This window comes from Thunnus maccoyii, chromosome 18, assembly GCF_910596095.1.
Source record: "Thunnus maccoyii chromosome 18, fThuMac1.1, whole genome shotgun sequence".
In the NCBI taxonomy this organism is placed as follows: Eukaryota; Metazoa; Chordata; class Actinopteri; order Scombriformes; family Scombridae; genus Thunnus; species Thunnus maccoyii.
Window position 1 is genome coordinate 4838474 of NC_056550.1, and position 21271 is coordinate 4859744.

General features: G+C 37.1%; 1 protein-coding gene across 1 annotated transcript; it reads left to right on the forward strand.

Moving 5' to 3' along the window:
• The first annotated feature begins 1043 nt into the window (after window positions 1-1043).
• On the forward strand, window positions 1044-19927 carry LOC121883695 (homeobox protein Dlx4a-like). The gene is made up of 3 exons (XM_042392120.1): window positions 1044-1986; window positions 6093-6289; window positions 17172-19927. The coding sequence occupies exons 1-3, from the start codon at window positions 1650-1652 to the stop codon at window positions 17412-17414; spliced, it is 777 nt and encodes a 258-aa protein (XP_042248054.1). The 5' UTR covers window positions 1044-1649; the 3' UTR covers window positions 17415-19927.
• Window positions 19928-21271: the final 1344 nt, after the last annotated feature.

Consider the following 21271-nt stretch of genomic DNA (forward strand, 5'->3'; position numbering starts at 1 on the left):
AAATCACAAGTTCTGAGTTTCTCTAGAAGGGCGATGTTTGTTGTAATTGTCCCTCGTGTGGGACCACAGGCGGTGTGTGTAGCCAGCGTGTGTATATATGTGTGTGTGTTTTCGTCTATACGTGAAGGTTATTACTTTGGCGTAAAACCAGGTCGATCCTGATTGGGTTTCCAGAAAGTGTCTTATCGCATCAGCCTCACTTTGAACAAAAAGAAAAGGAGAAAGAAACCGAACAATAAGCTGATTTTGGAAATTGGATTCTTGTGGATCAGTTTAAGTGTGCGTTTAATAAAAAATAATTTGGATAATAAGGTCTGCGGCCTTTCAGCAGCGGTTTATGAAGTTACTTTGGTCTGATCCGCCTTTTTTAACCTCCGCAGACGGGAGGAATTATATTTTTGGAAAGGCGCTGCTGTTAATGAGCCAACCTGCCTTTGTCTGTTTTTAAAGATCTGAGAGTTATTCTTAAATGTATATTTTGCGGCCTACTCTCTGTTTAATCACAAATAATGGAGGAAAAAATGACTGTTGAATAATAATGTTGAGTGAAAATAATATTTTTTTTAATTTAATTTTACGTTGGAAACAATTATAATCCGATATTTTAACCCGGAAGTTTTTTTCTGTTCCTATAATAATGCAAAAGTAGGATCAAGTAAAACAAAGGCAGGAGCAGTGTCATACATAGCTACACGTACAATTACTGCTCACTTAATCACTGTAATTTATATAATAACAAACAGACATAATATTTTAGTTTAGTTTAAGTCATCATTATTTATTTGTCATGTTAGTTTGGTTAGTTATTTACATGTTTATTAGTTAATCTATTAGTTAGTTTTAATAAAGTGACAGCCTTGTGAACATAAAGAAATCGGTGCAGATATTTTGTCCACAACTGATCACACTTTATTTTATACGTATATATATTTAATAAACTGGCTCTTAACTTAACACTCTTTGGAGTTCAGGCCTACAGTATATTCTCCGCCAAAAGCAAGAAGCGCCGGTTCACAGTTGGTGCTGATTGTGATTTGTGTGACACGGTGAAGCGCTGCAGCCAATGAGCGCGCCGTGTGCGCCAAGTGGAGGCAGAGAATGGTCTCTCCAGACGCACAGTGCGCTCTGAAGGGGAGGAACACACTCCGTGCTCTCCGCTGCCAAGAGCCTCCTCGCAAACCTAGAAGAAAACAAGCGCCCGTCTGGTTCTTCTGGACCGAGAGAAGAAGGAAAGTATCCAGATTTGAAGGATATGAAATATATTTTTTTCGGCTTCTTTGTCAGGAGTTCCTGTTTGTGTCGTGTGCCGTCTTGGCTGCTTGTCGGCCTGTCATGCTTCTTATCCGTGTCTGCTGGACTCGATGGTTTTAAACACTGAGCGTCACGTTTATGGACCCTTCAGCTGGGATGTAGCGGAGAACAAACCCACCTAAACCCGCTTTGTACCCGCCTTTTCATTCAACGGGAATAAAGTGCCATAAATCGACGGTGAATTAGACTCTGTCGGGCTGGTGTTGGTTTATGGAAACACCTCTCTGAAAGTCTACTGACTTTTTTCACATTGATGGTGAGTTGCTTTATGATGACCCCCGTCCGGAGGTCATAGCTGACCCTTCTTATTTCCCACCACATCACTGCCCCTCACCCCAATGATGACTATGAGCTCTATATCGGACACTTTAGTCCCGCCTGATCCTTCCAAATCGGCGTTTTTGGAGTTCGGCGGCCACAGCTACCCCGGACATCCCGGACACCAGCAGTCCTCCCCCGGCTTGTCGCACAACCATTACCCGGTCCACGGTCTGCACGCCGTCGGGCCCTCGCAGCATGACGGCCCGTTCTCCTCCGGTGCTTCATCGTACGGTCGCCCGCTGGCATACCCGCCCTACCACAGTCCCGTGAGCGCGCACCACCCCGGGGCATACCTGCCCTACCAGCACGGGGGTCACAGCGGCGCGCTGGGGCACACCAGACTGGAGGATGCGGGTAGGTTTCTGTTGTGAGAGACAGGAAGAGTTATTTTGGCTATGTTTACATCTTTCCTTCTACAGTTTGACCTTGTCACCAATATCAGCCTGGCCCTTAAATATTTATCATGTGACTCACAATCAAGATTGTGTTGAATTGATGACGATGATGATGATGATGATGATGAAACATTTACAATTCCCACAGGGGAAATTCAATTGTTACAGCAGCTCAAAAATAGGAGAAAAAGAGTGTGTGAGTGATAAATAATAAATACACACACACCTGTCACATATACAGATATAACCTGCAGTAGTAACACACACATGGTGTGTAGCTTTGTCCTGAAATACTGCGCTGGAAATTGGATAATTGCACAAAAAGAGAAAACTCTATAAAATCTTATTGCACAAGGGTGAAACACAAGATAAATATGATGACAAATTAATGACAAAATGATAAATGAATAAATAAGATATATTGTGCTAAGTAGCTATGATGTCATAAGTGGTGGGTGATGGTGACAGAGACAACATCAGTGCCTCTAAACTGATTTGCAGGAAAAGAAAAGCTCTTAGCTAAGTGGGCCGCTCAGAACTATTTTATGAGTTACAGATTATTTGGTTTTATTTGGGCCCACTTGTACTAAAAACATATATTTTCAATTGATGATCTTGTGCGTCGTTTTAAATCAAAAACAAATCTCAATGCTACTTTGTAAATGTGACTTCCCAGCTCAGAATGAAGTTGAATGGAGCGTGACATTTAATGACATTAAATTCAACAAAACGCACAAAATAAATTCAGAACAATCTCAGTAAAAAATGTTGACCTGTGCATGTGTGTGATTTAGGACCACTAAGATATTTAACTTTGGTGTACGGTCTGAAAACATGAAAATAAACCACAATGGAGCGCAATAATTGGATCCACACACAGGTCGCCCGCAGTCATGGTGAGTGTAGTTTGGCCTGCAGAGACTCTCCACAAGAAAAGTGAGGCAGCCGACATCGGCCCTGTGGTGTCCCGCAGCGGCTGCATGCGCTCATCCCATCATCTCACATATCACATCCACGGTTTGTGCTGTCTCTGCGGGGACTGGCAGGCTTTTAACCACAATAATATGTCTTTTACCATTTTTTCTTCAAGACGAGCAAAAATAATTGTTGGATTTAATTGAACTAAAATATTTGCTGAGTGTAAAAACATTTAAACTCTTTCTCAAAATGAAATATCAGAAGATCCGTAACCTCAGGGAATAGAATAATAATTTCCCCTCAGATCAATTTAGAGAGAAACATTCTTTTTAAACATCTGGGCTTTTATTTGGTTGTCATGTAAAAGTCTTATCACCAAGGCCTGTTGGCTGATGACTGCAGGCCATTCTGTTAGAAATATTCACTGTTTACAGTAACTGTACAGTGATTTTATAGCATTTAAGAAAAACCAATACAAGCATATAAAAACATTTTTATATAAATAATCTAACGTCATGATACAAGCATACGTTGACATCAGCATTACTAAGAGAGGAAATCTAGAATTAATTTCACGTCAATAAAAAATAAAAGGAAGGATATTAGATTCATATGATCAATTCTTTTTATAAGATCATGAGTCACTCCTTTCTCTCACTGTTTGAACACTGATATCAGATGAGTGATAGTAAAGAGAGTCTAGACACTGTGGCTGTTTGTCAACCGTCATATACTATGTCAACATAATATTTAACAGATGTCAAGTCAGGTCATGTAATAATAGTAATGATATTATTAATAATAATAATAATGATAATAATAATAATAATATGATCCTTGATCACATACTATTAAAGAAATACTTGACTGCAGGCAAACATGTCTTGTTTTCCTGTTAAAACTGTCAAATTTCTTTCTTTCCTTCTTTCTTTCTTTCTTTTAATTTAAACCATCCAGTCATTTATTTTTCTGGGAGTTTACAGACACAAAGTACCACTCGCTAACCCTAACGTTGAGTTTGGGGTCCTGGAGGCCCCACAGAAACACACTTCACATTGTTTTATCAGCTTGATACTTCATGGCTTTTTTGATAATATATATATATATATTTTTAAAAAATAATAATTTAAATATTTTCAGAAGTGTGTTGCAGAAAACGACGCGTTACTTCTGTCAGCTGTAAAACAGGGTTTAATACAGTGGATTCTCATATGATTTATATCTATGGTGGGTGTTGACAGTACTTTTACGCAGTGTTAGCTCTCCCACATCTTTAATAAGTCTATTTAGATTTATGTTACTTTTTACAATTTATTCATAAGAAGTCTAACAGTGTTTGACCTCTCTGGGGTCCAGTTTAGCCCACATACAAGTAACATCACTATATATGATAACTTACTGTGCATTTCTTTATATGTTGACTTTTTATATATTCAACAAAATGAATATATTTAATCCCGAAGAGCCAATATATTATATAAATCATGAAATATTTCTTTATTTGGTGTAATATGAATGTTTTATGGCCATTTTCATATTTTCTCACCATCAAACGTTCAAGTTCAGTTTGTGACAGAGGGAAGGGTCACCACGTCAACACCTCTCTACATGTTGGCTTTTATTAAGGTCAGACGTAAAGAAAAAATATTTAAATGAAAAAAAGAGCTTATTTTTCAAGTATTATTATTATTGTTATTATTATCATTATTATTATTATTATTATTAGCATTAGTGAGATCTGTGGGGCATCAGACAATGAGGAGGTTACGCCAATGTCAATAAACACAAGGGTTCAAACCCAGTTGTGCCAGTCTGAAAATGTAGCATTCTCGATGGTGTATAAAAGTTTTTAGAAAAATGTTCTTTATAAAAGTGACCGTCTGTTGTTTTTTTCCCCAAGCGTTCTTTGTTTAGTCTTCCTCAGTGTTGATGTACTTCAGTGCGTCAGTGCCGTTTCTCCTGGCTGCAAGAGCAGTTCAGTTATCTGAGCGTCTTGTGGGGCCTCGGCTTGTCCACAGCTGTTCTCTCCTGCCACTGCAGGCTATGAGCTCATGTCATAACAAAGATCAGCGTGGGCGAACATACACTGAGTGTTGTATAGCTTTCTTAAAAAAAGAAGAAAAAAAAAAGAAAAGCCCTCTTGACTGGCTGAGCTGCATGTGACTTAATAACTGTAAACTAAACTGCTTTGGACAGAACAAAGGGGAGTTATCTTTTTACCTGCAGCCATTGTTATATAGTCATTATACGCTTTTTACAGTCTGCTCATTATACTATATGTCATATACTGAATTGTACACATGAGTTTATGGCTCATGTGTACAACATATGTTTTCCTTGACTTCTGAGCAGGCTGCACTCAATACAGTCTTAAATCCAGCAACATGTGCTCACAGAATTAATAATTACGTCATATTACACAGTATTACAAATCAAAAAGCCCTATCTTTTGCAATGTTGCAAATTTGTATTTTAGTTTAGTTTTACCCAAAAAAAGCCACCACAATATTTTTTTGTGGTTTGATTTTGGTTAAAATATTTTCTTAATGTTAGGTGATCGATTCATTTTCTTTACTGTAATAAAATAATAAATAATAAAATAGTTGAGGCCATATGTGATCTGTCTCTACATATTGGACACTAAAAAACCCAACAAAAACCAAAAAAACATGACACTCATTTTCAAACACATAAATACAAATTTCCTGTGAGATCACGCTGAATACATTTCTGTTTTTTCTTAACAGCTTCCATCACACTCTAATAGAGGCCACGTGTGTATTGTATGAAAACAGGCCTGCTCCCTGAATTCTAGCATTTTTGTGGGATAGAAATACTCATCAAATGCAATCTAATCTATGTGAAAAACCCCACATGGTGACTATGAGGCAGCACAAGCAGCTACCACCAGTTTTCCTGTAAAAAAGCCTAAATCTGAGAGACATTATGTCAAAACTTGTCAGTAAAAAGGTATATTAAGATTAAAAAATCAGCCTGTATGAAGTGTATTATAGTTGAAACATTAATGGGCTTTTGTTGACAGAACACTCTCTGTAACGCTAAAGGCCAAACTTCTGTCGCCTCTGAAATCCTCATGTTGATATTTATCTCAGGAAAACTCTGCTCTCGTCCCCCCTCTTCATCCAGAGCATGACAAGCCCACGGCGGTGATCGAGAACGGGGAGGTGCGGCTCAACGGGAAGGGGAAGAAGATCAGGAAGCCCCGGACCATCTACTCCAGCCTGCAGCTCCAGGCACTCAACCAGCGATTCCAGCAAACCCAGTACCTCGCCCTGCCCGAGAGGGCTGACCTGGCAGCCAAACTGGGCCTGACGCAGACCCAGGTAACACGGGGACGAACACACACACACACACACACACACACACACATAAATGCTCATCCACATTCATAGTCAATACACTCCCCAACAATAACCTGAATTATTTTAGCCTTTTTTTGTATTTTAAGATGCTGCGTAGAAAGAAAAACAAGAGTGGGTCAAAAGCTAGTGAGCAACGGATACAGGAAGTAGCGACGCTCGTGCGACACTCGGCCGAGGGAACTATACGCATCACTACTTATCACTACTACTACTACACGACTACACATCACTCACACAGTTGTGAGTCACTCAATCCGGACTTACGTGTTTATAGGGCTGGCCCCTGCGGTCCAGCTAAAAATATATTTCCTTCCGAACTCAAGTACAAAACTAATGAAAAATTAGCAATATTTTATACTAATATACAGAATAATGTTTTAAAATCATTCTATTGCTGAAGGTAAAAACATAAATCAATAATAATAAGAGTCATTGATTGATTTATGAAAAGTCTAATATCTTTAATTGAGGGTGTGATAGTGTCACTTCACTCTTAGTATTGTCAGTTGCATTTGTAATTAAAGCGTTAAACCGCATTAAAGGTCATAGTAAAAGGAGAATAAGGCCAGAATAAAAATGCCCAAACAGGCACTGCTACATTCTTGTAAACCGGTGTCATCCTCTGCCGAAGATGTAGGCTAATTACATGTCAGCATTTACTGACATATCCTTAAATGTCATGTGAGGTCTAGTCATAGGTTGTTTGTCATGAAATCAATGTGTGTGTGTGTGTGTGTGTGTGTGTGTGTGTGTGTGTGTGTGTGTGTTACAATAGTTCAGCGTGAGTTTTGCATGTCTAACTGTGTATGTTCATTAACATGTCTGCATCGGGAGATGAGGGGCGAGGTTAAGTGGAAAACTTGTTCTGCCGTTGGTCATCTTTTCCTCCCACGTACTTGTTATTTGTCAGTTTTCTGTCTCTCAAGTGCACACACACACACACACACACACACACGTGCAGTCAAAGGCAAATAAAAGCCTAATGGCAGCCATTTTGTCTGTCACATGAGGCCAATGAACCAACATGGGATGCTGCACAGTTGATGCCTCTTGTTTCACCAGTATGAACACTTGAAGTTTATATCACATTGTTATTAGCTGCTTTGGAATTTAGTAACAACCCACAACATTTTCCAATAAATAAAAGTCTAATTTGCTACGCTCCCTTGACATCAGACAATTCAACTTCTATTCAGCTGATGAAAGCTTCGATAATTGCTGCCCGCAGTCTGGAGAAAAAAAAATCCCCTGGTGATCAGTACAGATATAGATATTTCACTTTTGTTTATGTCTGTCTTCTTTTCCATCTGTGGAATGATGATCCTGAGTAAAGAAAAAAAAATGAAGAAAATATTTTGTTATCACATATTCGTGCGAGCTTGCCAGTAGGAAGATTGTTTTATGACTTTAGAGATTCAGGGTTGGTTCCTCTGACAGTCTCTCACTGTTTCCTCATTTCCTGAGCATCTTTCATGAATTAGAGAAATAGCTGGATACCTGACTAAAGGTCCCTTTCTTTAAAATACAGTAGTTTATGCACGGCTCGACAAAGAAGGAAAGTAGTAAAGAAGTTTTGGGTTTGAAGTTTTCAGACTGGCTGGCAAACTGCGAAATGGCTTCATTTTATGCCATTTAGGGCTGGTTATTTAACCTCCAAAAATCATAGAAACCTATATAATACATGTAATATTTATTATTTATTGTATTTATTATATTGTATATATTGTATATAATACAATATAATGAATGCTTATAGTGGACTCTGAGTATGTTTTCACAGCTTTCTTGTTCATTTGATTTAGCTTATTTAAGATTAAATAAAAATACCTTCATTTTAATTATTTACAAGACATAGCTTATAGGATTTATAAGCTAAGGTATACTTGTTTTCCTCTACTACAAATAATTACAATAAATCATTTAATTTATAATTGAATACATTTAAATTTAAAGGTAGCTTAATCACATTAATGCACAATTGCATTAGAGTCAAAAGCTGAGATGGCATCTACTGAGATCTGTTAAGCTAGTTAGCTTTAGCAGGAGTTTAGTTGTTTTTTTCTCCACTGTTTTTACAATGATTTTAACCTGATGCGCCAGATGGTTTCTGAGAAGTCATCCTTGGAAACTGTTTGGAAAACTACTTTCAAACTTTCAAAAAATACTTGGCAGGTGATTGGATGAACTATTTGTCTGTCACCATCTTACCTTGCAAGAGAGCTGGATTCACAAGATCACGCAAGAATACTTATCGGAGCGCATAACTTGAAGTCTGACAAGATGCTGTGATCTTGTGATGTTGTGATGTCATGATCTCATAAATCCAGCTGCCTCACAAGATAAACTGGATTTCACTGAATTACCAATAAATCAGTTCATTAAAATTGCTATTTTTCTGTTAAAGATAGATAACAGCAAGGAACCAAACTTTGTTTTAGCTTGAACGAATATTAGCCATGACTATCTCAGCAGCTAGCTTTCACTCTTCCTTTCAGCTTTCTAGTTGACTGTCTGCTGTTTGGGTTTTTAGTTCCATTTGTAACAGAAGTCATACATTTCAGACACAGACACATGTAGGCTTATTTTTAAAAGTCATATATTTCTTCATGAAGCACGTTCAAAGATACATTACGCCAGAAAGGTGAAAATAAAGGTTTGGGTATTGAGCAGGTGTCCCATTGGGGGAACGTTTAAGTTGGATTGTTTGGGAGTTACTCATTTGAAATACGATACGTGCATCTGTGTGTGTGTGTGTACTGAGTATATGTAAGAGCTGATGTCATCAGATGTACGGTCCTAATCCCGTATGAATTAACCACCGCAGCTATGTTTACACTGGGAGTAAGAGATGATCCGTCCGTTTGCCTTTGTCTTTTGTAGTGGAAAAGTGGCTTTGAATGTAGTCTGCTGCAAGTCATGCATGCATGCATGATTACCATAGAAGCACATTGTTTTTTGTTGGTTTTTACATTTTTTTGATTCTGTTTTCCTTGAGGTGTCATGGATCAGGGAGAGGCTGCTTTGACTGATTGCATTACAGTATGGTGGAGTTATTCAACTCATACTAAAAGCAATTAAATGATATCAGACTGTAGTTAGAGGAATGCAGACACATTTTTGTGGGTTGGGATTAAGAATGGGTCTTTTACGTGGGTTCCTTTTTTTTCGTGAATGGTTGCCTTGTTACAGGAGAAACTAAATGTGCCAGAGACAAGACAAAAAGTCTGTGTTAAAGTGACAACTTTTTAGATGTAGCAACACTAATATAAATGAAGGCTTGTGAAACGTTTTTGGACAGATATTCCTTAAGCCCCCTAGTCACCTCCTTTGATAAAGGGGTCTTCTTCACAGTTTGCCTGCAAAGAAATGTTTAACATCAGACAATAGGGATATAACATGTTATTTAGTGAGCTTTAGAGGTGCCAGTTGGCAGATTTTGTTTGCTTTGGACAGAGCCAGACTACCTGTTTCCTGCTATTTTCAGTCTTTATGCTAAGCTAAGCTAACCTGTTGCTTAGCTTACATATTTACCATACAAACATGAAAGTTGTATCAATCCTCTCATCTAACTCTCAGCAAAAAAGTGAATAACAATAACTCTAAAAATATCAAACTATTCTGTTAACCATCCAGTTGTCACCATGTGCAAATAAAAATAAATATTTTTATGCCTCCTCACCACTGACAGCCGTGGTCAGAGGCATTATGTTTTTGGATTGTCCCTCTGTGCCATTCACATGAATGCAATATCTCAGGAACACCTTGAGGGAATTTGTTCACATTTGGCACGAACATCCACTTGGACTCAAGGATGAACTGATTAGATTTTGGTGGTCAAAGGTCACTGTGACCTCACAAAACATGTTTGTGGCCATAACTCAAGAATTCATACGCTAATTATGACAGTTTCACACAAATGTCTAATAGGATAAAATGATGAAGTGATGAAATTTTATATCCAAAAGGTCAAAGGTCAACTTCACTGTGACATCATAATGTTCTGCAGAAAACACTTTTCTGGCCTTTATTCAACACCTTAACTCAGGAACAGAAGGGAGATTGTGACCATATTTCACATTTGGTCGGATACTGAATTGGTGACACTAATCTTGGTGCCCACTTTGAAACAGTGGTGATTGTTTAGATCTTCTGTGCTGCCGGGTTGAAGATATGTGTGAAGCACCCACGTTTAAGAATTTGTAGCTTCTTTACAGCAACATCCATATCTGAAGCTTTGTCTACTGTCATGGCTACAACTTTGTGTTCTATCAGATTCAGTTTTATTGGCCAAGCATGTGAACACATACAAGGAAAATACACTTAGTATATTTTATTAAATTCCTTCAAAGTCTTGACTGCAAATATTATGAGTCTGAACAGACATGGATGTAAACTGCAACTTGACTGGCTGGCGGAAACATACAACTGCGAGGCGATATTTCTAGTTTTTAATATTTGTAAGGTCATAATTCAGGGATTTTTCTTTTTTTGAATACTGCTGTTAAAAATAATTTTCCAATGGCACGCTACGTATTGTGTGCAGAATTAATTTGCCTTTTTTAGGAACAATTATAATTTCCTATTTTTTTTATTTGAAGAACAGTATATTTTTAGTTACAGCAAGTCATTAAATGCTCCATTAGACATTGTTGTAGTAAATATAGACATTTTGTGGAAAACATGTATAGTCTATTATACTTGAAATACAATACAAAGTTGTGCTTTGCAGGCTTGTTTTCTCTCTAATAAATAGATGGAGATACAGAGACACAGTTTGTATTGAAACATGCAGTCATGTTGCTCTCAGTTAGTCAGCTGTAATTAGCCTATGTACGAGCATATACGGTATGTACTGTGCACACATTCCTCACATGCATGGGTGCACTTTTGCCTTGCACACACACACACACACACACACACATACATTAAACATATGTAGCTCATGTGTGCATTTTCATACACAGATGGAAACATAAATACACACACTTGAAGATAGTGATCATACACCACATCTCTGTGCTGCTTCCATGCCATTAGGCTGCCAGCCAACCGCTGACCACTTTCCCTCTAAATCTCCTCTGTTCCCAGACGCAGCTGAGAAATGGCACGTAGCACAACGTTTTTTCCTTGAAACTCTTACTGTCTCTATCTTTATCCATCTCCCTTTCTCTCTATCTCTCTCTCTCTCACACACACACACACACACACACACACACACACACACACACTGCCTATACAGCTTAACCCACCCACCAAATGGAAGTCTTTTATTTCTGAAGAAAACCCACAGCACAGCCTTGATCAACTTTTTCATCCATTCATTCAAGAATATGGAATATATTCAATATGTTATGTTCACACGCGCACACACACACACACACACACACACACACACACTCAGTGGCACCTGGCCTGCCTCTCAGCCACCCTCCTCCCCTAATGTCGGTGTCATTAGCTATGCTCTCAGGGAAGCTGTCAGCTCCATGTTGCCGCTGGAATATGAAACCAATAATTACAGCAGAAATCCTCTCACTGAGGCTGCATTAACTTAACGTGCTGTTGATTGACTCCTGGGCTCATAAGCTCCGCTCCACATATTCACTTAGGTTTTCATCTGTGAGCTACCACTATGGTGTACCACTCCAGGTAATTATTATACTGCCGGCACTGCGGTTTGGTGGCTGTAATTTTTATGACATGAGTATATCGATTATTATAAAGAGGGGCTTAATTTTGGTCTTAAGCATGGCTGGAACAACTATAATGACAGCTTCAGTTTTCAGATATGATTTTGTTTTTAGATATTAGTAGAATTTACTTGATATAAAATTGCAGAATTTGGAAAATAGAGTTTAAAGATAATTTCTGAATTACAGCATTATGGGCTGTATAATGGTCTTGCATATTTATGGAGTGATACTTTCATTTTATGTATTTGCCACCATCCATACTAACTCCTAACAGACTGTGATTGACGTCAGCAAATATACTGGAACAATAGAGATCAAATTAAATGTCAAATTTCGCTTAGCATGACTTCTTGAGAGCTGGGTGTGAAAGCTGGATGCCTTTTTGATTATCGGGTAAAGGGATCATTTTTTCCACATATTCAGAGTCAATTAGACCAGGCTGAATTAGATTTTTATAGAATAGAATATCTTCCATAAACCACTTCAACCATCTTCATAAATACCCATTTAAATCCCAGAGTAATAATTCCCAGGACTGTCAGTGCAGAGGAGAAAACAATTTTAGTGCCAAGAGTGTTTTCTCTTCTATTAGTCTGTCTTTTATCTTTCTCTCCTGCCGGCCAGAGCTTTTTTTCCTTCGAGCAGCACCAGTCCTTTGGGCGTTCATTTTCCTTTACGGCGCAGTTAAAACCTGTTTCAGACAAAAGTATCCTTCACTGACTGTGTGTAATTATTTATGATTCATTTGTTCCTGCTAAGCTGACAGGTTGCCCGAGAGACATATTCGTGTAATTTGATGCTCAATTTGCAAGCACGCTGGAAACAGAGAACATGCCAATTACACAACTGAAACATCTCTAACCACAGAAAAATGATTGAAATGATATTCAGTTCAGTTCAGTTCAATTCAGTCACTTTATTATCCCAGATGGGAAACTTGACTTGCAGTCAGGGGCACAAGATAAAAAAACAACAGAAGTACAAAAACAAAAGTACAAAAACAAAAAGTACAAAAATGTTTCCTGTACATATATACAATATACAGAACACAATAATACAACAAAACAATATCTAAAATGCTACATTACATGTGCAGATTAAGCAGGTTTATTGCACAGGGAACAAAGGAGTTTTTACTCCTATTGCACTTGAACCAGGGAACTCAGCCAGTTTCAAACTCAAAGTGAAGGGGGGGGTCTGTGCAGTCTAATATAGACCTGGGCTGGCAGAGAACCTGCTGGTCAAAGACAATAATCAGGGGGGTCTGTGAGACACCTAGCACCTTACCAACCACCTGCACAATATAGCTCAGGTGGTTTTTACCCCTGATGTTCTGGTTACCATACTGAGCAATCATAGAAAAAGTAGGAACAGATTCAATAAATGACTTGTACAACAAAGACATCATTTTCCTATCTACATTAAAAGCATTTAACTTCCTGGAAGTTCAAACGTTGCTGTCCCTTCTTACAGACCGCATCAGAAATTGCATCAAATTTCAGGTTATTATCAATGACTGTTCCAAGATATTTATAATGTTCTACAAATTAAATGCCAATTCCTTTGATGACGTGTCTTGGCAATGTCTTGGCATTGAATTTGTAGAACATTATAAATAGCTTGATAATAATAATTTGATGCTAATTCTGATTTAGCTCAATATTGGCACAATTCTAATAATATTATGACTTATTCACACACATACATAACATTGTGATTATGGGGCTTGTAACTGTTATGTGTCATAAACCTAAAAGCACAAACCATGTGTCTATAGGAATCACAATAACCTTATAATACTGTATGTGATGATATTTGTAGCTCTTGTGCTGCCACTGTAATATTAGTACAGAGACGTTATTGTAGGCACACCTAATGGAATTTCTGTTATCCTATTACTGTTACTACTATTATCTTATTACTGTGTAATGTTTTCTAATCACTTATTCATCTGTACAGCTCATTATTACCTAATTTATGCTACTTTATTGCATTGTCATCCCTAATCTTAGAAGGAGTGGTTATGGTTTGTGTACAACAGTGAGTGTCGTACAGCCTAATAATAATTTATGTATTTATCTACAGTACCAGTGAAAAGTTTGGACACTCATTGAAATTAATGTGATGTTGTGTCCAAACTTTTGACTGGTACTGTATGTATTTGTATTCTATAGTTTTACTATCCAGTATATTAATTTAGGTTGTGATAGATTGGTTCATATAGCTTTCATTTGACAGAATAATCTTAACTCAAGGTCCACCTTTTTCTGAGTTGTCAGCCACATCTCATGGGTAACAACTGAGCCATCTCCATGGTAACTGAGCAAATGAAGACCATGTGATGTGGTTGAAGGCTCCAGAAAAAAAGCAAGTAAATTGACCTTGGATTAAGATTGTTTTGATTAACTACAACTTCATGCACATCCACCTTGATGCTGGTGTGTATATCACATTCATACCAACACAGTGACACAAGTCAAACCCATGTCTGAGGGTCTATCTGTATGGGTCAAGTTGAGGCGGGTTGTCCTAGTCAGTGGGTTGGTCAAAGGTCAGATGCTGCTAGACTGAACTGGGTTGTTACCAGGAATGGAAATAAATTCAATGATAACTACATTTAAATAATAATTTAACTTACAAAGAGAGGGAGGAATATTTTGCCAGATGAGGTTATACTTTATTTTGAGATGAAACCAAAATTGTGAGAAGTGTGGCTAAAAATAAACTCAATATGAAATACTGAAAGAAAGACCAACATATGAGCGTGCTACTACAATTATTGTTCAGTACATTCATTGACTGATGACGTTCATATATAAAATATATCACAAGTCAATACTGTATCAGTCATGCAGTATTTTATATGCAGTAGCCTATAATGGATTCTTGGACATTTATTGTCCTTCTGTCTATAACTACTCTGTCTGGTGTTTGCTTAAATGAGTCTTCTAAGACCTGCTCCCACACAGTCTAGTTCACAAAGCACAAACATTTTTTGCAGTGGTATTTGTCACATTTTCTCTAAGTATTTTTCCTATTGTGTGGGCGAACATTGTGCACAAAATATCTGATATAGCCCTAAGGATATTAGTTCCCTACCTTTAACCTTTAATTTCTCAAAGATTATTTCAGAAAACCAAAATAATTAGTTTTTCCACGCCTTCTAAATCCGTCACCTGCTCTCAGTCTTCATGATAACTCATCAGCTCTTAAATGCAAAGAATTTGCTACATTTTTGAGGGAAAAAAATAGCTTCTATTAGAGCCAGCATTGTAAATGCAGACACTCAAACTCCCTGGGATTTCCCTGCTCATGGGCCTCCATCTATTATGTCATCCTTTGATTTGATGTCAGCAGATGCCATCTGTGAAGTAATTAGCACGATGAAGTCTTCCACTTGTGCTCTAGACCCCATCCCAACCAAGCTGTTTAAATCTTGCTTCCATAGCCTCTCCCAAGTAACAACAAGTATAATAAACTCCTCTCTTAATTTAGGCATCTTCCCCACAGCTTTCAAGACGTAAATAGTAAAACCTCTCCTCAAGAAATCCAATCTGGATTGCTCAACTAAACAATTACAGACCCTTTCCTTGGTAAACTTTTAGAGAAAATAGTTTTTAATCAACTACTTGTTCATCTAACCAACAACGGCATTTTAGAAAAGCTCCAATCTGGTTATCGAGCAAACCACAGCCCAGTCAGCCCTACTGAAAGTTGTAAATGACCTGAGAATTATTGTGAATTGAAACAATGTGGCTGTCCTTCTCTTAGACCTCAGTGCAGCATTTGATACAATTGACCACAAAATTTTAATTGACAGACTTGAAAAATGGCTGGATCTCTCTGATCGTGTTTTAGCTTGGTTTCAGTCTTATTTAACTGGCAGACAATTTTATTTTCATTATATATGCTCCCGCTTGGAAACATTATTAACCATCAACACGTAAATCACCATTTTTATGCCGATGATACACATTTGTATATCTCTTTATTGCCAAATGACCTCGATGCATGCTCTCATTGCCTGTCTCACTGACATTAATTTATGGATGGGTAAAAACTTTTTTAAAACTGTGAGGAAATGAGGAAAAAAACTGAAATTCTTTTAATAGGACCCAAAGCAGCAAGAGAAAAACTGAACTCAATGCTTGGCGGTCTTAGCAAACAGATTAAAACACAAATCATAAACTTGGGAGTGATTTTAGGCTTAAATTTAATTCTTGTCAATTTTCATTTTAACAAGGTCATTAAAACATAATTTTTTCATCTCAGAAATATTGCAAAAGTCAGACCTTTTTTTAACTCAGAGAGATGCTGAAATGCTCATTCACACTTTTATTACTACCTGTTTAGACTATTGTAATTCCCTTTTTACTGGATTACCTAAAAAGTCTATAAGAAAACTACGGCTAGTTCAGAATGCTGCAGCCAAAGTCTTAACTAAAGCAAAGAAAATGGGTCATGAGATCAAGACACTGCACTGATTACCTGTATCTTTCAAAATTGATTTAAAGTTCTTTTACTTGTTTATAAAGCTTTAAATGACTTTGCTCCTCCCTACATCTGAGATTTCCTTTCATTTTATGTTCCAGACAGATCATTAAGGTCCTCCACCGCTTTTCTTTTAAATGTCCCATAAAAGTACCGGTGAAGCTGCCTTCTGTTTTTATGGAAAACACTGCCTCTGGATATTAGAACGGCAGCTCTCTCAGTATTTTTAAAAGGAAATTAAAGACCAATCTTTTTAATCTGGCTTTTAATTTTAATTTGCAGTAACGTTATAGCTTTAGCTTAAGTTTTTAAGTTTTAATCATTGTTTTTTATATCATTATTATCCCTGGCGTTTATTTTTTATTTTTTTATTTTATTGACTTATATTTATCTGTTTTCAACATTGTTTTATTGCTGTAATTTTTAGTCTTGCAAAATTTTATTTATTGTTGTCTATTTTGGTTTTTTTTCAGTGTGCTTGTGTTGTTTTAATTCTGCTATGTGAAGCACTTTGGGCTGCATGTTTGTATGAAAGGTGCTACATAAATAAAGTTGAGTTAAGCTAACATCAACAAGGTGGATACATATTTTGTACAATGGGGAAGCATGCTATTGTGTGTATCAACTTTTAATGTTTATCTTTCCCTTTCCTTGAACTTCAGGTGAAAATTTGGTTCCAAAACAAACGATCCAAATACAAGAAGATCATGAAGAACGGGCCCTGTGGACCTGAGGGAGACCACCTCGCCCCCCCACCACCGTCTTCCTCCTCTCCATGCTCCCTGTGGGACATCAGCATGGCCGCCAAAGGCGCGCCAGTGCACTCTGGAGGATACATGAACAATTTTGGACACTGGTACCCCGGACACCAGCAGGACTCCATGCCGAGGACTCAGATGATGTGACAGACATGAGGACACAGCACTTCCAGGACAAATTGTGGATTTATATCAGCAAGCTGACTGGAGCTGTTTGGGACATGGACATTGTTTAGAGTCTGAGCCGCTCTGGAGGCAAAAATGATTTAACTGGCAGAAATAAACTGTGGAGGACAGAGCTAATCTGAGGAAGTTCAGTTTAACAAATGTACAATAAAGTACAGACAGCTATCAAAAACATGAATGATTTAATACAAAATATTGTTTTGAATTTACTACTTTACTTCTAGCATTCACAAAATAGGTCATCAGGACAGGCGTAGATCTGGCTACATGTACCAATGCACCTATAGCATCATAAATAAATCCAGTAACACTGCAAACTAGCTGTTAGCTGATGTTAGCTGATGCTAATTTCTAGTCTTGGTTAGATGTGCATTTTTATGCAGCACATAGAAATCAACAAAAGATTTAATTTGCCAAGTCATTAGCTAGATATGAAAAACGCTAAATGCTCAATTTTAATGCCAATGGCTCCGCTATGAGGACTGAATGCTCAGTTCTGATTGATTGCAGCACTGAGAACTGAGCATTTGGCGCCCCACAAAGCCTAGCTAACCTTCCAAATTCACATTGCCAGTTAGCTAATTAGAACTTGTGAAATATTTGACACATCAAGTTGATTTATTTTAACTGGCAGTTATTTCTGCCTCCAGAGTAGCTCTGCCTGCCAAGAAATTGTTGATAAAGCTACAACTGAAGCTACAACTCCAAGCTAATGCTAGCTCTGCATCTCTGATTCTGGACAATTCAGGGTTTTTTATTGTATCAGTGGGTTACAGTGGGGCAGGTACACATGTAAAAAGAAAGGTTTCTTCAGGGGTTCTTTGTAGTTTTTCTTTATGGAACTGTAGGGCCTACTGATTCAAAGGACACTCTGGTTTGCTAAAATTAAGAAAACAGATCAGATTAAAGAACTAGAGAAACATTCTTTAGATTCTGACTATTTTGAGTATTTTATGAATTCTGACAGAGTTGTGTGTAGCACTATAGGTTCTATGTAGCATATAGACCTATAAAGAGCCATTATAAAACGGTTGATTACAGCACCAACAGGGGTTCTGATAAGGTGTAAGAACAAACAACCATTTTATGGTACTTTATAAAACCTTTTTTAAGTATATGGGAAATAGGCACTGAATGGACATGGCTACTTTATTGTTTGAGTCTAATTTTAGTTTTTTTTAAGCTCATTATAATAAAAGATCTATATTAGTTGAATGAAAAATAAATGCCAGAAATGTATTTGAAAGACATTTATGTATAAACAAAAAAAAAGTTACCAGGTCATTTAGGACTAATGCTCTGATTTTATCATTCATAAAATTTATCAGGTTGACCAGATTAAGATAATTGGGCCTGTCACTCCAGCTAGTTATTGTTTGATTATGTCCCCAGAAAGTGAATATTAATGGGTTTGGACATTTGGTCTTGAATAATGGATTGTTAGTTTCAAGGACTTGGCCATGCTATATATCAGGGTTTAATTAATTGAGGTTTTACACTTCTAATTGTGAGCAACATTTCATTTTTATTTTCTTTTTATTCACCAATGGATTTTAATGATGGTCTCTGTCAGTGTTTCATTCCAACACTTGTTTTATTCTGCTTCCCTCCAAACAGATTATGAACTTCAGTTTTTTGACACCTGAAGTTTACATTCATATATGCAGTAGAGGCCATGATCTGTGGAATTTTTCAACAACCTCTTAAAATACTGAATTAATATTTTGCCAATAATATATTGTCTATGGGTCAGGATAGGCTTTGTTATTTGAAATAAATCAAACCCAGTGATCATTGCCACCTTATTTGATTATGTTTATTTAATTTACAGCCAACAGTGGAAATAATTTGTTTTTTCATCTTTAGCCTTTAACAGATAATATCAAATTTAGGGAAAAATAACATATTCCGTGTCAGTGTTCCTCAGTGCCCTGGAGGCATTTTCTCTAAAGTCGTAAATCACGTTCGTCGAGCACCCCTCAAACATCTGGAAAAGCAAAAAGAGTCGTCAAACATCGTCAATGATTTTATAAAATGACCACGTCAATTATAGGTAATTTAGGACACAGCTTGTTAAATAAAGCTTTCACTTTGACGCTGTAATTATCTGTAATTGTCAGCCAAGGGAATATCCTTCTGCCTCGGGCCCTTTAGAAAGGGCTAGGAAGTAGTGGATTACATCAAACTGGATTACTGGGCGCTAATCCTTTCACAGAAATACATGAATGTTAGAAACATGCATGGATACATTTCTGTATTATGCTGCTTGCAGTTAGGTTTTTTTTCCTGGGGTTTAATTTTGACACTCTTGGATATTATCTTACATGCTTTCCAGTTCTTTTTCTTCATTTTTTGAAGACAAAAAGGGATAGAAGTTATTTTACATACCATTATTGTGTTAGAGTTATTCAGTGGTCACATCCCTGTTTTCATTGGTCAGATGGACTAAAGGACAAAAGGAAATTCTTGGCAAATTACCTTTCAATGCAGTTTAATATGAGAATAAAAGGCCACGATAATATGAGGTGTGTGTCAGAGAGAATGTGTGTGTATTTGAGTCTGAAAAGAAGATAAAATCACTTTTTTTCCTTTCAGAAAAGGGGAATTGTTGCACTGCCACACTATTAAGTTGAAAAATTTAAGTAGATGATTAATGTTTAATCGATGGAATCAGTGCAGCTGGCAGAAAAAAAAAGATTAAAAGATGAGGTTAACTAAAAACAACGAACTGTGTAGGTGGTCTGTGTACTAGCTATAGGCTCAAATTCTGTCTTGGATAAATATAATGTTACTCAAAATCAGTAAATCTCAGTACAGCCTTCTTAAGATCCAGACAAAACATGTTTGTACCTGAAGTGACTGTACCATGAAGTGGCTAAATTGTTGGGAACGCACATGGGAAACTTTCTTCCTCTTCCTCTTAAATCTAGTGTAGACTGCTGTCTTTTTTAAAGGGAAACACATGTTGGGGAACCTGAACATTTTGCCACAAAATCAGTACACCTCAGAAATATAAATGACATAACTTATTTATATTTTTTGTTGTAGAGATTTGTATAAAATGTATGCAAGAAACCCATCTGCAAAAATGTATTCCTCACTTTTCTAAGTAAGTTTGCAATTTTTCAAGTCAAAACAATATTTAGGTGCCAAAATGAATATTGACAGTTTTCTTGCTGTAATCATTCCTCCGGGTCATACTGGCCATTAGAAGATCCCTTCATAATGCACTTACAATGTACTTTTTGTTAATATACCTCCACTGTAGCTGAATAGGAAATCACTGTCTGTCCAAGCAAAGAGGGAATTTTTTACTAAAAAGATTGTAACTGTGGAAGATATCCACTTTATTTGACTATCTCAGACTGCCGAAGCTTCATATTATCTTCGGATAAACTTTTGTTCAATTTTTTTCCTCTCAAAACGAGGACTGTGGATTTTTTCCTCCATCACTTACATTGTAAGTGCATTATGAAGGGATCTTCTAATGGTCAGTATAAACAGGAGGAATGATTACAGCGGACAAAACCTGTTTAAATGTTCATATGGATACGTGACTGTTGTTTTAAGATGGACTTGAAAAATTGTGAAACCGTCCTTTAACTACTGGAGGATATTTCAAATGCACTACAAAGCTGAACATCATTTAAAGTCATAAATGAGATGAAATTGTATGTACCTTTTATACATTCTATTGATTAATTGCCAAATATCCATCAAAAATATAATGCCAAGCCTGATCAGGTGCAAGTGGTGAAATGACGATCAAAAAAAGTATTTGTTGAATTTATGTATATGTATTAGCGTGTTTGAAAGTA